Here is an 18,487-nt window from a genome sequence, read left to right as displayed (position 1 = left end):
GCGGCTCTGCCCGCCCGGCTTGTTTTTGGGGAGGGTGGGGGGTCCGGGTCCGCCCCCGCCCCCGAGCACGTGTTCGGGGGCTGGGAATTAAAGATGGTGCCTCGGCAGGGCACGTGCGTTTCGTATTCGTTCATAGCTGGTGCAAAGGAGTGCTGCGCTGCCTTGCTTGGCTTTAAGACTCTGAAAATGGGGCTCTCCGTCTTGGTACGAGCAGCCTCTCAAACCTGAGCTGGTGCATTGTACACGTGGGCCCGACGTAAATGCACCCCGGCGGCAGGAGCCCGAAAGGCTGCCCGTTGGTTCAGCTTCAGTGGGAAAACTAGCTATTAACAAACTGCGGGTGAGGTCGTTGGTAGACCTGGCTGCAGGGCTGCCTGCGGTCGCAGTTTGTGCCGTGTACTGAGAATGCTGGTAGCCTGGCTTCATTCCTTTGTACTGGGGAGTCCGTTGATAAGGGTAGCAGAATTTATACCATGAGGGGGAGTTGCGCGAACTTCCTCTGTCAGATATTTCCTATTTCCATATCTCTAGAAACTTCTTTAGTCTCTCTGAAAAACTTTAACAGTCACTAGAAGCATTTTTTAATCGCAGTGAAACTTCAGAGTTACAATATTCAGAAGAAGAAAAGCAGCACCACGGCAAAGATGAAAATCTGGTTTTAACCGTTAGAGCCTTCTGGCTTTAATTTCTAGGTTTGTCATAGAGGCACTGTCTCCAGCTCAGGAAAGGTATCAGGGACCAGATTGAAGATGTGTGGTTGGCTTCTATACACTGGTTTCCCATGTTTCCTGCTAACGTGCTTTGGTGGGAGTTTGTATTTTTTGCCTGTAGCACAGTATCAGGTTAGAGTTCTCACCTGTATGGCTGCCCAGGAAGCTGCCTGCAGGTCTCCCGCATCGCAGATCCCTGAGCATGGTAAAAGGCAGCGAGCATGTGCCTACTCCATGCAGTATCCCCGTTTTGAGGATGGAGAAGCAGCAGGTGATTTTTTTTAAAAGGAGGGGGGGAGAAAATACTGGCAAAAGAACTGAGGTTGTGAAAACCTCAAAAAAGGTGAGATTGTGAATTGATAAGGCAAAAGACTGTCGAGGTCATGAAGTCCAGCCTTCATGGATTTTATTTTTCTAGTAATTGCCAGACTGTAGAATACACCCATTGAAATCAAGGGTCTAACTCTGAACTAATCTACACTGATTTTGTACTGGTATCATTGCACTGATTGCAGTGATTAATTTGTTCATTAGTGTTGTATCAATAGTATCCAGAGGTTTTCACCTGGTATTGCTGAATGTGCTTGCACTATTTTTAATCTAAGTATTTAAGTTTAGGAGTAAAAATACTGGCAGTCACATTATGAACAGAAAAAACAGGTTTCCCCATCTGAAAGGGAGATGTAAACCCTATGGAAAATAGGGTTGCCATATTGAGTATATGAAAAAAGGTGAAACTTGAGTCTCTTGAAAATGAAATAAATGCAAAAGAATAATATTGTATAAATACTGAAAGTGAGATATTACTTTCATGTTGGATAACTTGGTCTGACACTACAAGAATATGTCATTTGGAAAAGCTTAGTAAATTTCCATTAAATGCAGTTGTTATTTCAAAGTGACTTCAGATTGGCTGCTTTAAAATTACTAGTTTGGATCCACTTTTTTATGCATGTAGCTAAGCATGATGTAGTTCAGGTTGGTTACCAGATTCATGTTATTTTTGTATGTCTCTGTTCCCTTATCTTGGAGAGTGGTTGCTTGAATTTTTGCCTGCCTTGGGGGAGAAATCAACAGATTAGTTCTGTAATGCTAGTAACTGGTATAGCAGTGAGGTGGTGCAGAGTAAGAGGACGGTGTGCTGTGTGAGGACAGGCATCCCTTTTCGCACTGAGCATTCTCTTCTTAGGAAACTGAGCAGGTAGTATTTTTTTCTGTTTTGTTTTTCTTTCTCTTTTATGCATCCAGGGAGGTGCTTTCAGCTTGTTAAGAGTCTGACAGAAGCTGTCCCCATTGCCTCAGCTTTGGCTGGAGGGTGCTGGCATTTCAGTCATATAGTCAGTTACAGGGATGGTGGGAGGCGAAGTAGGAGATTGACAGTGGTTGGTTGCAAGAAGTTGAAATTTGGGAAGGAGACTCCCAAGGGTCTGCTTCCTTCAGTGAAAAATATGATTGGTATAGAAGCATGACATTTTTATAGCTGTTCTTTAAAGGAGGGATGCCAATCCATACTTCTGTATAACTGCCCTTGAACAAATGTTTATCTTGTATGAGTAGTATGTTTTCCAGGTCTCTACAGATGCAAGCAAATAGGGTCCTCCATTGGTTCCCTTTTGCCTAGCTAAAGTAATGCAGAGCTTTGGCTCAGAGCTAGATAGTTGCAATCAGTATTGGGGAAAACTCAGATTTGGACTTCAGGAATCCTGTTATGGGCAAGACTTCATATCTTTGCCCTATGAGATATGTCAGTATTATTCCCTATTCTTATATACATTTCAAATGAACACCAGAGAGATTGGCTGATCTTGCTTTTTGTATAGTGTAGATTTAGTTGATACTGGTCTTGCTAGCTAGGCTGGGGAACCTCTTGAGAAGAAAATCAAATCCTTGCAGCTGTATGTGAAATTGGGGTGCTGGCAATCTGTGTCAGAGTTGTGGGGAGACAGAATTAGTAGAATATTATAATTCCTAAGTGTTATTGTGGCTGCTAGACCTAACCTGCATTGGGGCAAGATTCTGTTAACCTTGGTTAAACTGTCTGGTTTAACTTGAGTAATCTCAGACTACCTGTTAGAATAGACTTTGCATGGGAAGAACCAGCTTGTTTTCTTGTTTAAATGCTTTGCCTAGAACACTGAACGCAGGGGTAATGATAGAGTGGTGGTGAGGAAAGTGCTTGAATAAAGCAAAAAACCCCTGCCTAATGCTTTACCTGATTAAGTTTCAATAACAGTTAAATCTTATTGAGGAAAGGTAAGTGACATTGCTAACTATAGATGCAGAGATCTGTAAGCTGGTGCCAACTGTTGCCAATTAAGTTCTCGTATCACAGCAGAGATGTCTTGAGGTTCCTGCATTTGCAACACTGCTAATCTGTAGACAGAATAGTCAATCCATTTCCAGATAACTGAAGTAAACCTGCAAATCCTTTATCTACTGAAGATGATAATGCATGCATCTAAGTAAATGGAATTAATATCCAGTAGGCAGACTTAGTTTTCATCATTTTAATGTTGCTTACTGTTTTTCTCAGGTTGTCAAGAGAGAAGGCAGTGGGACAGAGTCTCCAATGATAGGTGATAAAGTGACCGTCCATTACACAGGGTGGCTTCTTGATGGCACAAAATTTGACTCCAGTCTGGACAGGAGAGACAAATTTTCATTTGACTTGGGGAAAGGTAATATCTTGTGTTTGGTATTGATCAGTTTTGCTAATAATTGAGATGGGATTTCCTTGCATGTGTGGCTCCTTTGCATGTTAAAAGTGCTATTTAAACTTGTTTTCAGAGCTTAAGGTTTATTCTCTTAGAATGGCCCAATCGAAACGGCTGTGAGATTTTTCTGCATTAGAAAATTGTGTAGCCCCCTGATGGGGCCTGCTGAAGAATTCATGGGCCTCAGACAAAGCACGCCACGGGAGCAAATTTGCCCTGAAGCGTAGTGATAAAGGGTATTAAATAGCCAGAATGTGCATTTTGTTGATTGTTTTTTTGGCAGAAGACTCAAATTCAGGAGTACTTAATTGTGATCAGATACTGGGACAGGGTGCATGGTGGCAGCTGTCAGCTGCAGCATGATGAAACTTACTCTCTTTTTCCCTAAGTTCCCAAATTAACCCCAAATATGAATCTTGAAGCAGTGCATCTCTTCATTATAAAAAGCCTTCATTTTTTGAATGCAAAAATCCAAACATCCTTGTTCCAGCAAATCTTATTACTCCGTCTGAGTTTTTCCCTGGCAGTTGTTTACCTGTTGCTTTTTTGTTTGGGAGATAAATTCTGCAGTGTACTGAAATTTAAAATGATATAAAGTGTACCTATTAATACAAGACCAATAGAAAGGCTGCTTGATTGAGTTGAAAGGAGCAGCAAGTAGGAGAGCTTGAGTAAGAGATAGGATTTTGTTACTTGAGGTTCCAGCTTCTGTTCATTTTTGGCTTTAGAAGGAATACTACTTCTCCTGCTTTCCTCCCCCTTTCTGTTACAAGTGCATGTAACTTTTAGTTACCACTTGTGCTGCTCTTTGCCAACTGATAAAGTACAGAGAGAAAAGGCTGTTGTTTTGGATTGTTTTCAAAATACGAGCAGGCAATCTCTCACCCTAAGACCTTCCTCTTCGAAGAGTTTATTGTTATTTCCTCACACTTGAGATTGTGCTAAGCACTTCAGCCTGTGTCTGTTTAGATGACTTGTATTCTCTATAGGCAAGGAAGTAAGGGGAGGAAAAGAATCACTACACCTAGAATGAAGAAATTCAGCCAAATTTGGGTTCCCAAGTAACTTTATAATTTGATTAGGATGTACATAAATCAGAGTGAGCACAAGTCTTTCAGTGTTTCTGCTCTGTCTTAGCTTTTGTATACTAAAAGTGATGATGCTCAGTTTCACAGCTGATCATGTCTTTCATGTATGCTTAGCAATCACGTGATTGAAATTTGACTTGCATAGGTGAGGTGATCAAAGCATGGGACATTGCTGTGGCAACTATGAAGGTTGGTGAAATCTGTCGGATTACATGTAAACCAGAATACGCCTATGGCTCAGCTGGGAGCCCCCCAAAGATACCTCCCAATGCCACACTGATTTTTGAGGTAAGTGAGAGACGGCCACTAAAACTGTACGCTTGAAAAACAAACAAAAATCATATTTCACTGTAGAAAATGTGTGATGTAATATCCTGTCAAAACAGGAATGTTAGTTTTTTTGAAGAGAAAAATATGGTCACTTAGGGTAGTGTAGGCAAAACACAGAGTTCTAGTCTGGCTGCTACTGATCTGCAGTGGCTCAGGTTCCCTTATTTTGGAGTTTTTAAAATACTTGAATGCTACCCAGTGTTTATAGTTTTAATTTTACAGTTACGGAATGGTTCACTGTAGGAGAGTGCAGGTGGGGGGCAGGGCAGGGAGGACTATCTCAGTGGTGGACTCTGAAGTAGTTGAAAAAAGGAAATCTTTAATCTTCCTTCCATTTCATAAGACTCAAAGTAATGATACTTATGTTAAACATGAGGTTTTCAACAACAGAAACAGCAATTAATGTCCTCAGTAATATATTTTTCATACTTTTTTACATTTTCTTTGCAATGTTAACACAATCTTTTATGAGCAATTTGGGGGAGAAAAGAGATCATTACCCCATATAAACTGCTAGAACATAAAGTGTATTTGAACAGCCCTGCAACTATGAACTGTTTTCTGTAGAGCTGAGCGTTTTGATAAGCCTTAAAACACCATAAGAACAGTTTGGATTCAGGTTGCTTGTTGATTACCAAAGTCTGTCTGTGGATCCAGGCTACTCTGGTCAATCTTACTATCGTAGAAAGTCGTTTGTACACACTTGGTCCCTGTGACAGATTCAACAGTCTTGAGTTTGGTGTCTGGAACGCTAGTTGTACAATTCACATGGACAGTTGGTCTCGGAGGTGAACTGCATGTCTTGGTGAACATGGAGCCAATTAGTATGGGTATTTCTTAACCTCACCAGCAGAGGACAGAATTTGTTTCCTAGTGATCTTTAAGGCATCTGTCCCCCCGCCTCCCCCCTCCCCCGCCCCGCTTCCAAAAGGGGATGGAAATAGCAGCTGTCTCTTGTGTATTATTTCAGTAGTGAGAGTGGTTGCTCAGAATGCTGACTCATGTTTGATTTTTCTATAGAGGATGATACTAAAGTTGTTCCTGGAGCATGGTCTGACAAATAGTCTAAACAGTGTTTTGGGAGGATACATTTTTCTTATTGTTGGAACAGTTCAATTTTCCAAGAAATACTTTAAAATTCATTGTACCTGAGAGAGGCAGATGGACTCTTTTTAAGCGTGATTTTTAAAATTACTTTGTTCTAAAATACTTAATCAATGGAATGGACTCCTACGTTGGGGGCATAAGGGAAGTTTTTAAGCTCTGATGATTGCACTAAGATTGAACGTTTTATCTAGTATCTGAGAAAGGTAAAAACAGCTCATGGAATAGGGACTGAAAACCTATTTGGATTTTAATGGAAACAATGAGCATCTTAAGAAGGGTAAATTAAACATAGTTGGATATTGTATTTGTATTACATTTGGATAGTGTATTTGCATTTCTTTTTTCCATGAACTTGTGAGTAATAGCATTAAAGATGTATTTTGTGCGGAAGGATTCAAAAAATACTGCCAGCAGGTAGTACCCCAGGCCACTAAGGGATGAGAACTTACTCATTTCGAGTACATCAAAATTAATGCTATCATTTCTGCAGTTGACTGTTGAAAAATAATACCTTGTAACGCTGTTCTTAAACAGCATTTTTTAATATGTAAATCTGAAGATACTCATGGCTTATTTATACTGGGTCAAACTACACATGCTGGAATGCTGTGTGCTTTGCACAAATGCAAGTGATACTAAGTGTAATATAGGGCAGGATTGAAGGGGGAGATAAAAACACTAACACATATTTACTGTGTTCTGACTGACGATTCATTTTTTTCTACCCCTCCACCTTTTTCTGCTCACTTCATTTTGGTTGAGGAAAAGGAAAAACAAACAGAACTGTAGTGTAGCAATTACTGAAGATGTTCAGCTTCTCTGCTTTTTACTGTCTATGTGCAGTGTCTCAAAGCCCAAGACTTTCTACCTTGGTAGCATGATAAAGCATTCTTAAGGGCTTAGCACTAGTACCCAGGATGCTACATCGTTGTCCTGCAGCAAGAGATAATACCTAACCTTTTGATAAATAAAAGCACTAACTGCATGATGAGATTTGTTTCATCAGAGTACTACTGAGTCTGTCTGATAGAGTCATCCAGATGCTTCACTTGCCACTAGCTTTTTCTTAATGATGCCAGTCTGGCCTCTCCATCTTCTAGGTACTGTTTAGATAAAAGTAGTGTTTCATTCATGACCCTTTATATCCCCTAATGCCTGCCTGAGCAGTAACGTTAGAGGAGAAAAGGGAAAAAGAAAGAAAAGCACTGAAGCTGCCTATGATGGTTTTGTGCTTCCCTAACAAAATGGCCTGCAGATGACTGGCTACAATAAATAAGCAGTGCTGGTTTTGTCCTGCATTGGAGTGGTGGGGTAGAACTTAGATCCAGAAAGTTTTCCCAAGTTTTTTTTAGGTAGAAGTGATTTCTGACTAGTATGACTCTCAGGCGCTTAATCTTCTAAGTTTCCACTTTCTTTAGTCTTGCTCCTATGTTTCCTTTTTATTATCTAAAACGATGTCAGCAATGTCAGCATGGTTCCTTTGCAAGTGCCATCACCATACCAAAATTTTGTATTTGTTGCCTTAAAAAGGACCCTCTAAAACTTACATTAAAAGATTATGTAGCTGTATCATCACCACATCATCATTTGGTTATGACCTGAAATAATGGATGTCTTATGGATTGGTTTTCTGTTATTTGGTTTTGGTTTATTTTTCTTCCTCATGATTGCTTTTGTTGAGCAATGTAAACAGATAGATTCCATTGAATACTGTTGTTCAGGTAAAAAAAAAAAAAAAAGCTCAACAGTGGGATGTTCTGGAGTGGTTTGGCTTGTTTTAGACGGACTGAAGAGAAAGACGAGAATATTATTTGGTTTTAGGTATCCATCAAAATACAAGGTGGAAGTACTCTTTATGCCCGTGAATATTCAGTTCCTTTTGCATCCCAGGTATCTTAAGTCCAGTGTCATGAACTTCCACAGCATTAGCCCTGAACTTTTTTTTTCCCCGAAATGAGGTACTTAGTCTGAACAATGCTGATTATAATGGCTTGCTCTTTTGTGCTATTTTTACTATTGTTTTACTCAAACATAGGATAGCAAAAGATTTTTTTTCTTTATTTCATAGCAGCAACAACAAATTTCCTTTGTGACTAGACTATTTTTCCATCTTGTCATGGTACTCCCACTTCAAACTATGATTTGTGTTAGAGACTTGGGAGGGCATGTGAAGATCCAGGCTGGATAGTTATCTCCTACATTAACACCAGCTCTTAAAAATTCTGAACAATTTGCTGCAGCAAAAAGTTTAGATTAAAGGTGGGCCAGATCATGGTTTTGTTGTTTTATCATTCTTCTGGAAGTAATTTTTTTCTGAAATGATCCTACAATACACAACAAGAAGGCAAGACTAGAGAGGAGAACGTAACGACTAAAAAGAGAACACTAACTTTGTTCAGGCATGCAAGGGAGAATGACACAGAAGTTTTGAAACTATTGTCCTGTGGCCCAAGAGTAGGAGGATGAAGAAACAGGTGGCGAGTAGCTGAAGTCTGAAAAGATATTCTTGAATTTGTTTTAATATTGCAGGATAAGCATTTCGAATCAGTTTGGGCTCCATTCCAAGCACTTTACAGTTGATTTGAATTTGACCATAGATGGAATTAAGAGTATAATCAGGACTTAAGGATAAGGATTGCATATTTATATTTAATTTTATTGCTCCTTTTGTCCTTGCATTACTTACAAACCTCCCTGGCCCTTGCATGACAGAACTGGCGATTCTACTCGACTGAGAGGGTGTCACAGCTGCTGATCAGTGTGGTAGCACTGCAAAGGGGCAGCTAAGAGCTAATTCTTCCTGGCTTGATATGTTCAAAAGGTATTTTCCCCTCATACTAAAAAACCAAACAAAACGTCAAGCCCCAAAACTGCTATCAATACCTCTGCTGCAGACGTTAGCAAAAATACTATTGAAGAAGCCAATAGAATATTTTTTTGCAGTAGTCCCTAAGCATTGTGGCTCATGTAAGCTTTATTCAGAAGCCAGGTTCACAGTCCTTTCAATTAAAGGATCTGATTTCTAGTATTGGGAGACTAAGATTGCTGGAGAAAAAAGCTGTAAAGGCCTGAATATAATCTGAAACTCCTCAGTAGGTTTCCATCCAGTATCTACTGAATACAGCATCTTCATAGCCTTGGCTATCTAATATCTTACAGGACATTAAGATAGTGGCTTCCTGAACAGCTATAGTTTCAAAGATCTCTGGAGAACAAATTCTGTGAGTTACTGAATTGATGTGATGAGAACAAATGCAAGGTTTTTCTTCCCTCCACAGATAGAACTTTTTGAGTTTAAGGGGGAGGATCTCACTGATGATGAAGATGGTGGCATCATCCGAAGAATCCGTAAAAAAGGGGAAGGCTACTCCAAGCCCAATGAGGGTGCACTTGTAGAGAGTAAGTATGTTACATAAATAGTAAATGGGTTTACCATGTGGGAGGGCAGAACCTTTTTCCCAATCTACAACTCCTTGCCCTGAGAGGGAGGAATATGTGGCTTCTCTTTCCTTTACCAAGTAACTTAACCTAGAGTAAGCTTTCATTCTCTTATTTCTAGTGAGGTTTACATTTTCCAACAGCAACTGTGTTCTCCAGAGATACTGAATCTGATAATGTGCTTATCTGATCACAAAAGGCAGATGAGTCTAATAAAGTATTTCCGTTTGCTGAGGAACAAGAGGGGAAGTAGTTCTGGCACTTGTTGGAGTGGGGGAAAAAACCAAACCAAAACAAAAAAACCCAACAAACACATAGATGAACCAAAAAAAAGGGTTTATTAAGTTTAGCAGCAGAAGCTCTATTTGCTGCCAGTAGCCAGCACACATAGGTGGCTGTTAAAAGAGAAAAGACTGTTTGGGAGGAGGCTTTGGCACTCCCTGTATTACCTGTGCTCCCCGCCCCTTACCATACATGGATATCTTCTGATTTTTCTCTGGGTTGTTCTGTTTTTTGTTACCAGTCCAGTTTGAAGGCCGATATGGAGATCGTGTTTTTGACAGGCGAGAATTGCGGTTTGAGATCGGAGAAGGTGACAACTATGATCTTCCTCATGGACTGGAGAAAGCAATTCAAAAAATGGAGAAATCAGAGGAATCTGTATTCTATCTCAAACCCAAGTATGCTGTTTCTGATCTTTTGATACTTGAATGGCTTATTCTAAGCATCTGGCAAGAATGCATTTGTTATAATGCCTTTCAGCTTCTTTCAGTGCTGTGGTAAAAACTTGATCAGCCCCAAAAATTTAATGTATGAGAAGTATGAAGCTAAGATTGCTTTGCCACTAAGTTGTGAAGTAGTAACACTCCAAAAGACATTTACTTAAGTCTCTATAGTGTTGATCTCAGTGAATATTACCAAAAAAAAAAAATTCCTGCTCTCTAAGTTACATTTTTGTGGTCCTTCTTAACAAAACAGTACTTACTGTGCAGCAGTGCATGTAAAGATACCTAAAGAACAGCCTCAGAATAGGAAAAAAGCTGATGAACCTTCTGAGCAGCCCGATGTGACCGGAAAGCTAGTCCTTAGGTGATGTGGTTAGTAAACAGTATCAGAAATCCTTTGTCAGTAGAAAACGTTCACTGGTATTCTGAAAGCCTTTTGGAAAAAGAACTTCACAATTCCTGTGAGATACAAGGCAGAGTTATATCCAAATCTTGGACCATTATGAGAACTTTCTGAGACGAAGAACAGCTAACTGAGGTGTATGACTGCTCAATATTTTAACCTTAAACAGTCTTGGATATAAGCAGAATTTTCTCTTTACAGTGAAGACACATCTGAAACAAGTGGAGTTTGCACTGATTGTTTCCATCAAACTTTAACTCATTTCAGTTTTTAAGTTTTTTAAACTGGAACTGAAGCTGGTGGGGGAAGAAAAGCAAAGCAATCTGATCTTGAGGGTTTTCCTGCTAATATGCAGCTTCTTACTGAAGTTGCGGTGCAGAAGCTTTCTATAGGCGTTTACTGTTAATCAGCTGATTGGCCATGTGTGAAGTTTGCGGCTGTTCACTTAATCGCTGTATTTATCGTTGCCTTTGCTTTTCTGAGAATAGTAGTAAAATACAGGTGCTCTGAACGAAACATCCAGTCTCACACCATGAATATAAAGCAAGATGTGTATAACTTGAAAGTAATTTTTTTTTTTTCCTTGATGGAGAGATAACTTGCTTTTCCTTCAAATAAGCTAAAAAAAAAAAAAAGAATAGGAACTGGTAACCTAGAGATTAAAGAAATTAACCCCAGGTTTCTCCAGCTTTCTTCTGCCTTGTGCTTGCTAAGTTTAGAATAGTACCCAGAATTCTTCAAGCCTTTGTCTTGTAATAATGCTGTATAGGCATCCCAGATTTGCATGGGGTTTTTGCCTCCAGCTTCCTCTGTAGCGAATATGGCTGGCTGGATAGTTTTGGAACTCTTACCTTTTGTTTCTTTTCCTCGGCCCTCCCCTATCCCCCATCTTACAGCTATGGTTTTGGAAGTGCTGGGAAGGAGAAATTTCAGATCCCTCCAGATGCAGAGCTACAGTATGAAGTGAAACTCAAAAGCTTTGAAAAGGTAGGAATGAGAGGTGAAGTCCCAAAGAGATTGAGAGGTGGGGGAAGAAGTGTGAGTGCAGGTTAAACAAGGATGATGGAATCCTTGAACATTGATCTGAAATAGGGAAGCCACTGTTGTCAGAGATGATGACACACTGGGAGCTCTTGGCCGAAATTGTCCTTGTTCCTGCTGTATCCCTGTCTGTTGCTGTCAGTGTCTTTCCTGCTCTAGCCCAATTTTCAGTAGCAGTGCAAAACTCTTGCTTTGCCAAACCTATCTCTACCATACTGTTAGTGGGAAGCAGCATAGCCGCTTGGTTTCCCCAGAAGTTGTGTCATTGACTTGAACTGTTCCTGTTTGGGTAGGCTAAGGAGTCTTGGGAAATGAACACAGATGAGAAGCTGGAACAAAGCTGCATTGTGAAGGAGAGAGGCACTCAGTACTTCAAGGTAAATTACAGTCCCCAAGTAATAATAGCATTTCTTAGTCCATGTCCTGGGCTGATAATGATGATTACAGTTTCTGCCATTTCAACGTGGTGTTCATGGTGGTATTCTCTGTGACGTTTTACAGGGAGGACTGGAGGGGAAGGTGTCTTTTTAAAAAAAAAAAAAAGCAAGCCTCAGAGTTGGGCTGCCCAAAGAACTAACTCTGCAGGGAGTTAGTTCTCTCTGTCAGAGCTGTTTGCTGTATCTACAGATAACTTCGGGACATACATTGAACAGTAGCAAGGTTACAGTATTTAAGTTCCTACTGTGGGATAATGCTGTGAATGAACAACATTCATTTGGGTAGAGATGTGCGGAGAAGCTGTTTCAAACAATTCGACCAGCTAAAGGCAGACTTTCCCATTATCTTTACGACACAGCAATAGTTGCGCTGTTTTGAAAAATACCCATCTTCCTTGTTTTGTATCAAAAGTTGAATATAAGGTGGGAGTTGAGAGTGAAGTATCAATGCTGGCCTATACCCCTAGCTTTAGTGGGGGAACCAGTAGGTATTCCTAAAGATTTTCTGTTCCTATGCAGGAATGGCTTTCAGAAGTAGTATATTTTTGATGGTAGAAGTTATTTTCTGATTACTCTGAATTATTTTTTTCAGATCTATTGCTCAAGGTAAGCAGAAGGGGCAAGAGGGAGATAAAAGTTACTGTGATGAGCTGTGTGATAATTGAACTGCCTTGCTTGCAGGAGGGGAAATACAAACGGGCAGCATTACAGTATAAGAAGATTGTGTCATGGCTGGAGCATGAATCGGGACTCTCCGATGAGGAGGATACGAAAGCCAAAAGCTTGAGGCTTGCTGCCCACCTTAATCTAGCTATGTGCCATCTCAAGCTGAAGGAATACTCCCAGGCTTTGGAGAACTGCAACAAGGTAGTAAGGGTTTATTTATTCTTAAGCTGCACAAGCAATCCGACAGTTTATCTCTTGCTTTAACAATTTGAGGGATACCAGGCCATGTGGTGTTTGGCCTTTCTTATCAGCTGGCAGAACAGTTATTTTCATAATTATTGTCCTTTGAATATCTTTTAATAACTTGCTGCTACATTGAGAATATTCAAGTATTTAGAAATTAGAAACACTGAAATGTGGTGAAGGTAGTCATGTTGGCAGAGGTCCTTCAGAGAGCTGGAATAGAGCCAGGACTAAATCTTAGACTTGCTGGTTTTCTGTCAAACAGCCTACTATATTCAGTCCTCTTTGTACTTACTCCTACTGTATTCAACTCACCTTATTAGTAAGCCCTGACAAGACTCATAAATCTACATGAGAAGGTACAGTTTCTAGCAGTCTTTGGTGTTCTGACTGTGTGTTATTTTAAAAGAAGAAAAATTATTCTTGAATGTGGTTTTGTTTTGTTTTACTAATGCAGGCACTCGAGTTGGATAGCAACAATGAAAAAGGCCTCTTCCGGCGTGGAGAAGCGCACTTGGCTGTCAATGACTTTGAATTGGCCCGGGGAGATTTCCAGAAAGTGATACAACTTTATCCAAGTAACAAAGCTGCCAAAGTGCAACTGGTAACTTGTCAGCAAAAAATACGGGAGCAGCATGAGAAAGAGAAAAAGATGTATGCCAACATGTTCCAAAGGCTTGCAGACAAAGACTTAAAGGTAAGTAACACTACTCCAGAAGACTATAAGAGGTTGTGTCATGTGTTAGCCAAGGAGTAGTGTTTTAGGTATTCAACTTACTTCTTAGTACAGATAAATATAGTGGGAGAACACTCAAGTAGCTTCCTCTGGGGGGAAAAAACTGGAAATAGCCAGCAGTCAAAATGATAGGCCATCTTGCTTGGCCAAGACAACTAGCAGTACCAAACATTGCATAGAATGCTTTTACTTATTTCAACTGATTCTGCAACAGACCAGCATTAGTCAGAAAGCAATTGAAGTGATGAGATGCAAACTTGATAACGTTCAAAAACTGAAAAAAGCGCCTATTCTCCTTGAACTGATCTTCTAAAGAAAGTCTGTTCTGGTGCCTGGGTGGCCCATCTACTGAGACCTTCTGTCTGTCGTACAGGTGCTGAGCACAGCCTTTGTTCTTACGGAGGTATTAAGATGTGGTTGATGCTCTCCATCTCAGACATCACAGAATGATTAGGAAGTGTCAGAATTTAGACTGTCTGAAGATTCACTATTCTACTGTATGGATGGTTTTCCTACTAAGCTTTCACTAGAATTTTAGTAAATACTAGTTCAGTAAACACTGGCAATATTTGAATACAGGTTATGACAAGGTTGTATCAGCTAGCAAGAAACATTCAAAGTTACTGGTGAGAATCTCATAATCTAAGAAAATGTTCTGTTTGTTTTCCTTAAATCTGATGGTCCAGCAGGATTAGGTAAACCTGTAACATCCAAGACAAATCTGGGATTTATATCAGACTCAAATTTTCTCGGTAACATTGGGGAGTGCAGAAGCTTGCATCTTGTGAGGTTATTTTCACAGATATTTGTGTCCACCTTCCCAGAATACGCATGGAGAATCTAAAAAATTGTCAGATATTGGTATGTCCATTTCTTGTGGTTAACTGTGTCAGTGAGTCTATCCAGGGGCCCGCTGTCCTCAAGATGAATGTATCCTGACAATTGTGCCATCTCAGACTGTCAGCTGACAATTTCCTATGTGAAACGTTTCACAAACCTCTCTTTCTCTCCCTCCCCCAATCTTTCAAAATGGGATATATCTGAAATCAATTTACCTCCCAGAGACAATGGGAGATGTATTCCATTCTTCATCTCTTTCTCTGTTAAAGTAGTCATATAGTAAGCATAGGGTAATCACCCCTCACTGGATGGTTGGGTGGGTAAGCTGTTCTGTTTGTGGCTTTTTGGTTGTGGGCTTTTTTTTTTTGGTGGTTTTTTTCCCCCTCTTCAAAGAGTAGCAGTAGTTCTGTGGATTTCATTCTGCTTCTCATAGAGGAGTGTAAACAAACGCATAAATGCAGACATTCCCCAGTGATTCTACAAGGAAAGTGTCATTGTCCATGTAGTTACATATCTGGCTAAAGCAGCCTGATTCAACAGTCCTTGCGTATTGAAGCCTGGAAGAAAGTATTCTGTCCTTTTAGACGTTGTCATGTATAGCCATGCAGTACCTTAATTTTTGGTAGGCTTTAATGAAAAATCTCAGGAAGATAAAGATACAGCAACTAAACTAGAATGATTTCACTGTTGGGCATCTTCACGTTTGAAATTGCAGGTTTTAATTGCCAGCTGTCAGGCTCTGCTGTGCAGGTTCCTTTCAGCTAGCACAGCTGCTGGCAATCTGGCTTCCTCTGCTAGGTGTGGGACACAGCAAGATCTACTGTTCAGAGAGGAAGAGTGGATTGCTGAAACAAGCTGTACCCACTAAAAATACAAAAGGGCTGCCTTCGTGCTTTTCAAAATGTACACCTCAGCCCCTAAGACGGGTAGTTGGTGGAGTTGTATGCTTGGCAAAAGGTGGACTCACAGTCTTTGCATTGCAGGCTGTTTGGGATGCTGCAAAGGTGTGGCACTTAGTTCCAGTTTTCCCATCTACTTCGGATAGAATCAGCTTACAGAGTCATAGAATCATTTAGGTTGGAAAAGGCTTAAGATCATTGAGTCCAACCATTAACCTGGCACTGCCAAGTCCACCACTAAACCACGTCCCTAAAGCGCCATGTCTACACATCTTTTAAATACTTCCAGGGATGGTGACTCAACCACTTCCTGGGCAGCCTGTTCCAATGCTTGACCACTCTTTCAGTAAAGAAATTTTTCCTAATGTCCAGTCTAAACTTCCCCTGGTGCAACTTGAGGCCATTTCCTCTTGTCCTATCACTTGCTACTTGGGAAAAGAGACCGATGCCTTTCTGTAGTTGTAGAGAGCGGTAAGGTCTACGCCTCAGCTTCCTTTTCTCCAGACTAAACAACCCCGGTTCCCTCAGCCGCTCCTCATAGGATTTGTTCTGTAGACCTTTCCCCAGCTTCGTTGCCCTTCTCTGGACATGCTCCAGCACCTCAATGTCTTTCTTGTAGTGAGGGGCCCAAAACTGAACCCAGGTGCGGCCTCACCAGTGCTGAGTACAGGGGGATGATCACTTCGCTACTCCTGCTGGCCACACTATTTCTGATACAGGCCAGGATGCTGTTGGCCTGGTTCATTCTTATCAATAGTTAGATGATCTTGGGATGTGCATGTGTTTACATTGTTTTTTCTTGGAGCCATCTGGCCTAGTTTAAATGGATGTGGTTTTATATGAAAAGGGATCGATGGAACATGGAACTGTAAACAAAAGATGCTTACTCCCTAGGTCAGTCTTGGGGATTTTTCTTGCAAGAAAACATGTTTTCCTGTTAATCTATTGATCATGTTGCTTTACTCTAGCTCCCAACAGGTTTTTTATTAGTGGTGGTGGGAGAAGTTCAAGAGTTCTGGAGAAGAGGGTTTGTTTACCAAATGTCTTCTGATTGCTAAGAAGGCAGGTTGGACTATAGTTCTGAAATTCCTGACATCTGCATGTCTTATGGTCTGTTGAAGTTCGACAGCCACTCTTGCATCAGTAGTTCTTTTCATTAATTCAAATAGTTCACACATGTAAAGTGTGAATTTTTAAAGGTCAGGATGTTTATCACCTTATCTTAAGCCCAGGATTGCTAGCTAACAGATTTTCTGTGGGGAGGAGACTTGACTCTTGTGTGCTTCACAGAACACTTCTAAGGGTGAAAAAGGTTGACCTTTGATGCCCGGATGTTCTTTGGCTGTGGTTTCTTGTTGCAGCTAAGTTCATGTAACATTTTAATTTAAGGATCCTGCCCTTGTTCTTGTCTGGTTCTCATCTAACCTCATAATAAAACAGATGGTTCAGGGTGCTAGGCTGACAGGTGGAATAGCAATTTCATTGCGCTATCTTTTGAGATTAATGGGACAAGACATTTCTACCTCCCTTTACTGTGTTTGAAAATCATTGCAAGGTCAGGATGTGCTGCTTATGTTCTATTGTAAAAACTGACCTCTGAGCCTTACCACACCTTTTTACGTGGACTGGAAGATACAGCAAGGAGAGGACTTTTAGAGCAGCCACCTTGTCAGATTAGATCTCTTCTTCCATTAGAGCTTCTAAGCTCTTACAGAGGACACCCAAGTGACTGTTGTCGAGTTGAAGTCACTCGTTATGAAACTAGTTGTCCAACAAAGCTATTTCTTCGTATCTTGAGTCCAAGTGTGCCTCATACAAGTTGGGGGTGGGGGCAGGGTATGGGAATTGTTGAAATTGAATTGCATTGAAGTTGAAGCAGGACGAAAGCAGTCCTGTGCAGAAGCTTCCTAAATGAATTACAGTTTGGGGGAGAACACTTTCTTAAAGTGTTACATGGCAAGCGTGTGCACACCACGTTATGAATCATAACCGTCTAACACCAGTATTATTTCTCAGCCTCCTTTAAACTGCTCCTGGTTTCTTAGATGCAGAAAAAATGCAAAGAAACTTTTGGTTTCTCTTGGCTGAAGGTCTTAATATCTTAATTCAGTCTTGCAGGGAGACCAGCTATCCTAGTGGTAAGAATCAAATAATGTTTGTGTATTGTTTGCAAATGCTAGCAATTTTGTGTAACAAAGGAATATGTTTTCTCTGTCTCTCTATTTAGTCAGCTGCTACTCTTCAGACCAGCCACACTGAAGATGAAGAAATGAAAGATGAGCAGAATGGAGTTGAAGATAAATCGGAAATTGACACAGAAGCATAAAAACAAACCCTATTCCATTAGTTTTGTAAATGAAAGAATTTCCAGTGAATTAGACCTTTATTTTTCTACCTGGTTGGACAGTGGTTTCAGGGGAGCAGAGGCTGAAGCCACCATGCCACAGTCAGTTACAGCTTTATATGTCTGTTAAAGAAGCTGAGTGGCAGCATAAATCTGGTTTAATCCTAGGGACTTTATTTATTCATTCAGCCTCTGTTACTGTTTGGGTTCTGTCTGGATTTACTCTGCTTGGTTTATTTGCATTTTGCCATTGGTGTTTGTCTCTTTCTGGTTCCAGCTCACTCTAATCCCAGGTTCTGCTTCCTAAATTTATTTCCTTGATTTCTTTCAAGTAATCAGCCTTTTCCAGGAGTCCTCTCGTGAGACTTGAGAACAAATTGGCGCTCCCAGTTCTTCTGCCTTGCCATTGCCCCCTTCCCCCCTGTTCAGTAGGGAGTCCCTTCCATTCAGTGTTGTAACCTTTCTTGTATGCCTCCTCTTTGCAAATTGCTGAAGGTGAAGACTGTGAAGTCCCTTCTTAAGTAATAAAGCTCCAATTAAACTCAAGAAAACAGAACTTTTCGTGGGTTTTTATTGGAATTTGCACACAATGAAGAGAATTTACTGTCCTATGTTGTTCGTTCATTGCCATAGAAAATTCTCACAATAATCGATACAGTATTTACCCATATATTTGCAAAAGGAAAAAAAATGTTGCTGAAAATTGTACAAAAAGCAAGTCTGTAACCTATGCATAGAGCTTATTTTCTGTTCATATTGATACCTT

At 40.5% G+C, this 18,487-nt stretch overlaps 1 protein-coding gene across 1 annotated transcript; it reads left to right on the top strand.

Annotated features, from left to right (window-relative positions):
- The first annotated feature begins 3,243 nt into the window (after nt 1-3,243).
- On the top strand, nt 3,244-18,074 carry FKBP4 (FK506 binding protein 4, 59kDa). The gene is made up of 9 exons (XM_009573682.1): nt 3,244-3,388; nt 4,658-4,800; nt 9,228-9,348; nt 9,911-10,067; nt 11,412-11,502; nt 11,850-11,933; nt 12,675-12,860; nt 13,360-13,599; nt 17,605-18,074. Exons 1-9 carry the CDS (start codon nt 3,280-3,282, stop codon nt 17,701-17,703), a joined length of 1,230 nt encoding a protein of 409 aa, XP_009571977.1. The 5' UTR covers nt 3,244-3,279; the 3' UTR covers nt 17,704-18,074.
- Nucleotides 18,075-18,487: the final 413 nt, after the last annotated feature.

This window comes from Fulmarus glacialis, unplaced genomic scaffold, assembly GCF_000690835.1.
Source record: "Fulmarus glacialis isolate BGI_N327 unplaced genomic scaffold, ASM69083v1 scaffold49412, whole genome shotgun sequence".
NCBI lineage: Eukaryota > Metazoa > Chordata > Aves > Procellariiformes > Procellariidae > Fulmarus > Fulmarus glacialis.
This window is presented reverse-complemented; position numbering and strand designations above follow the sequence as displayed.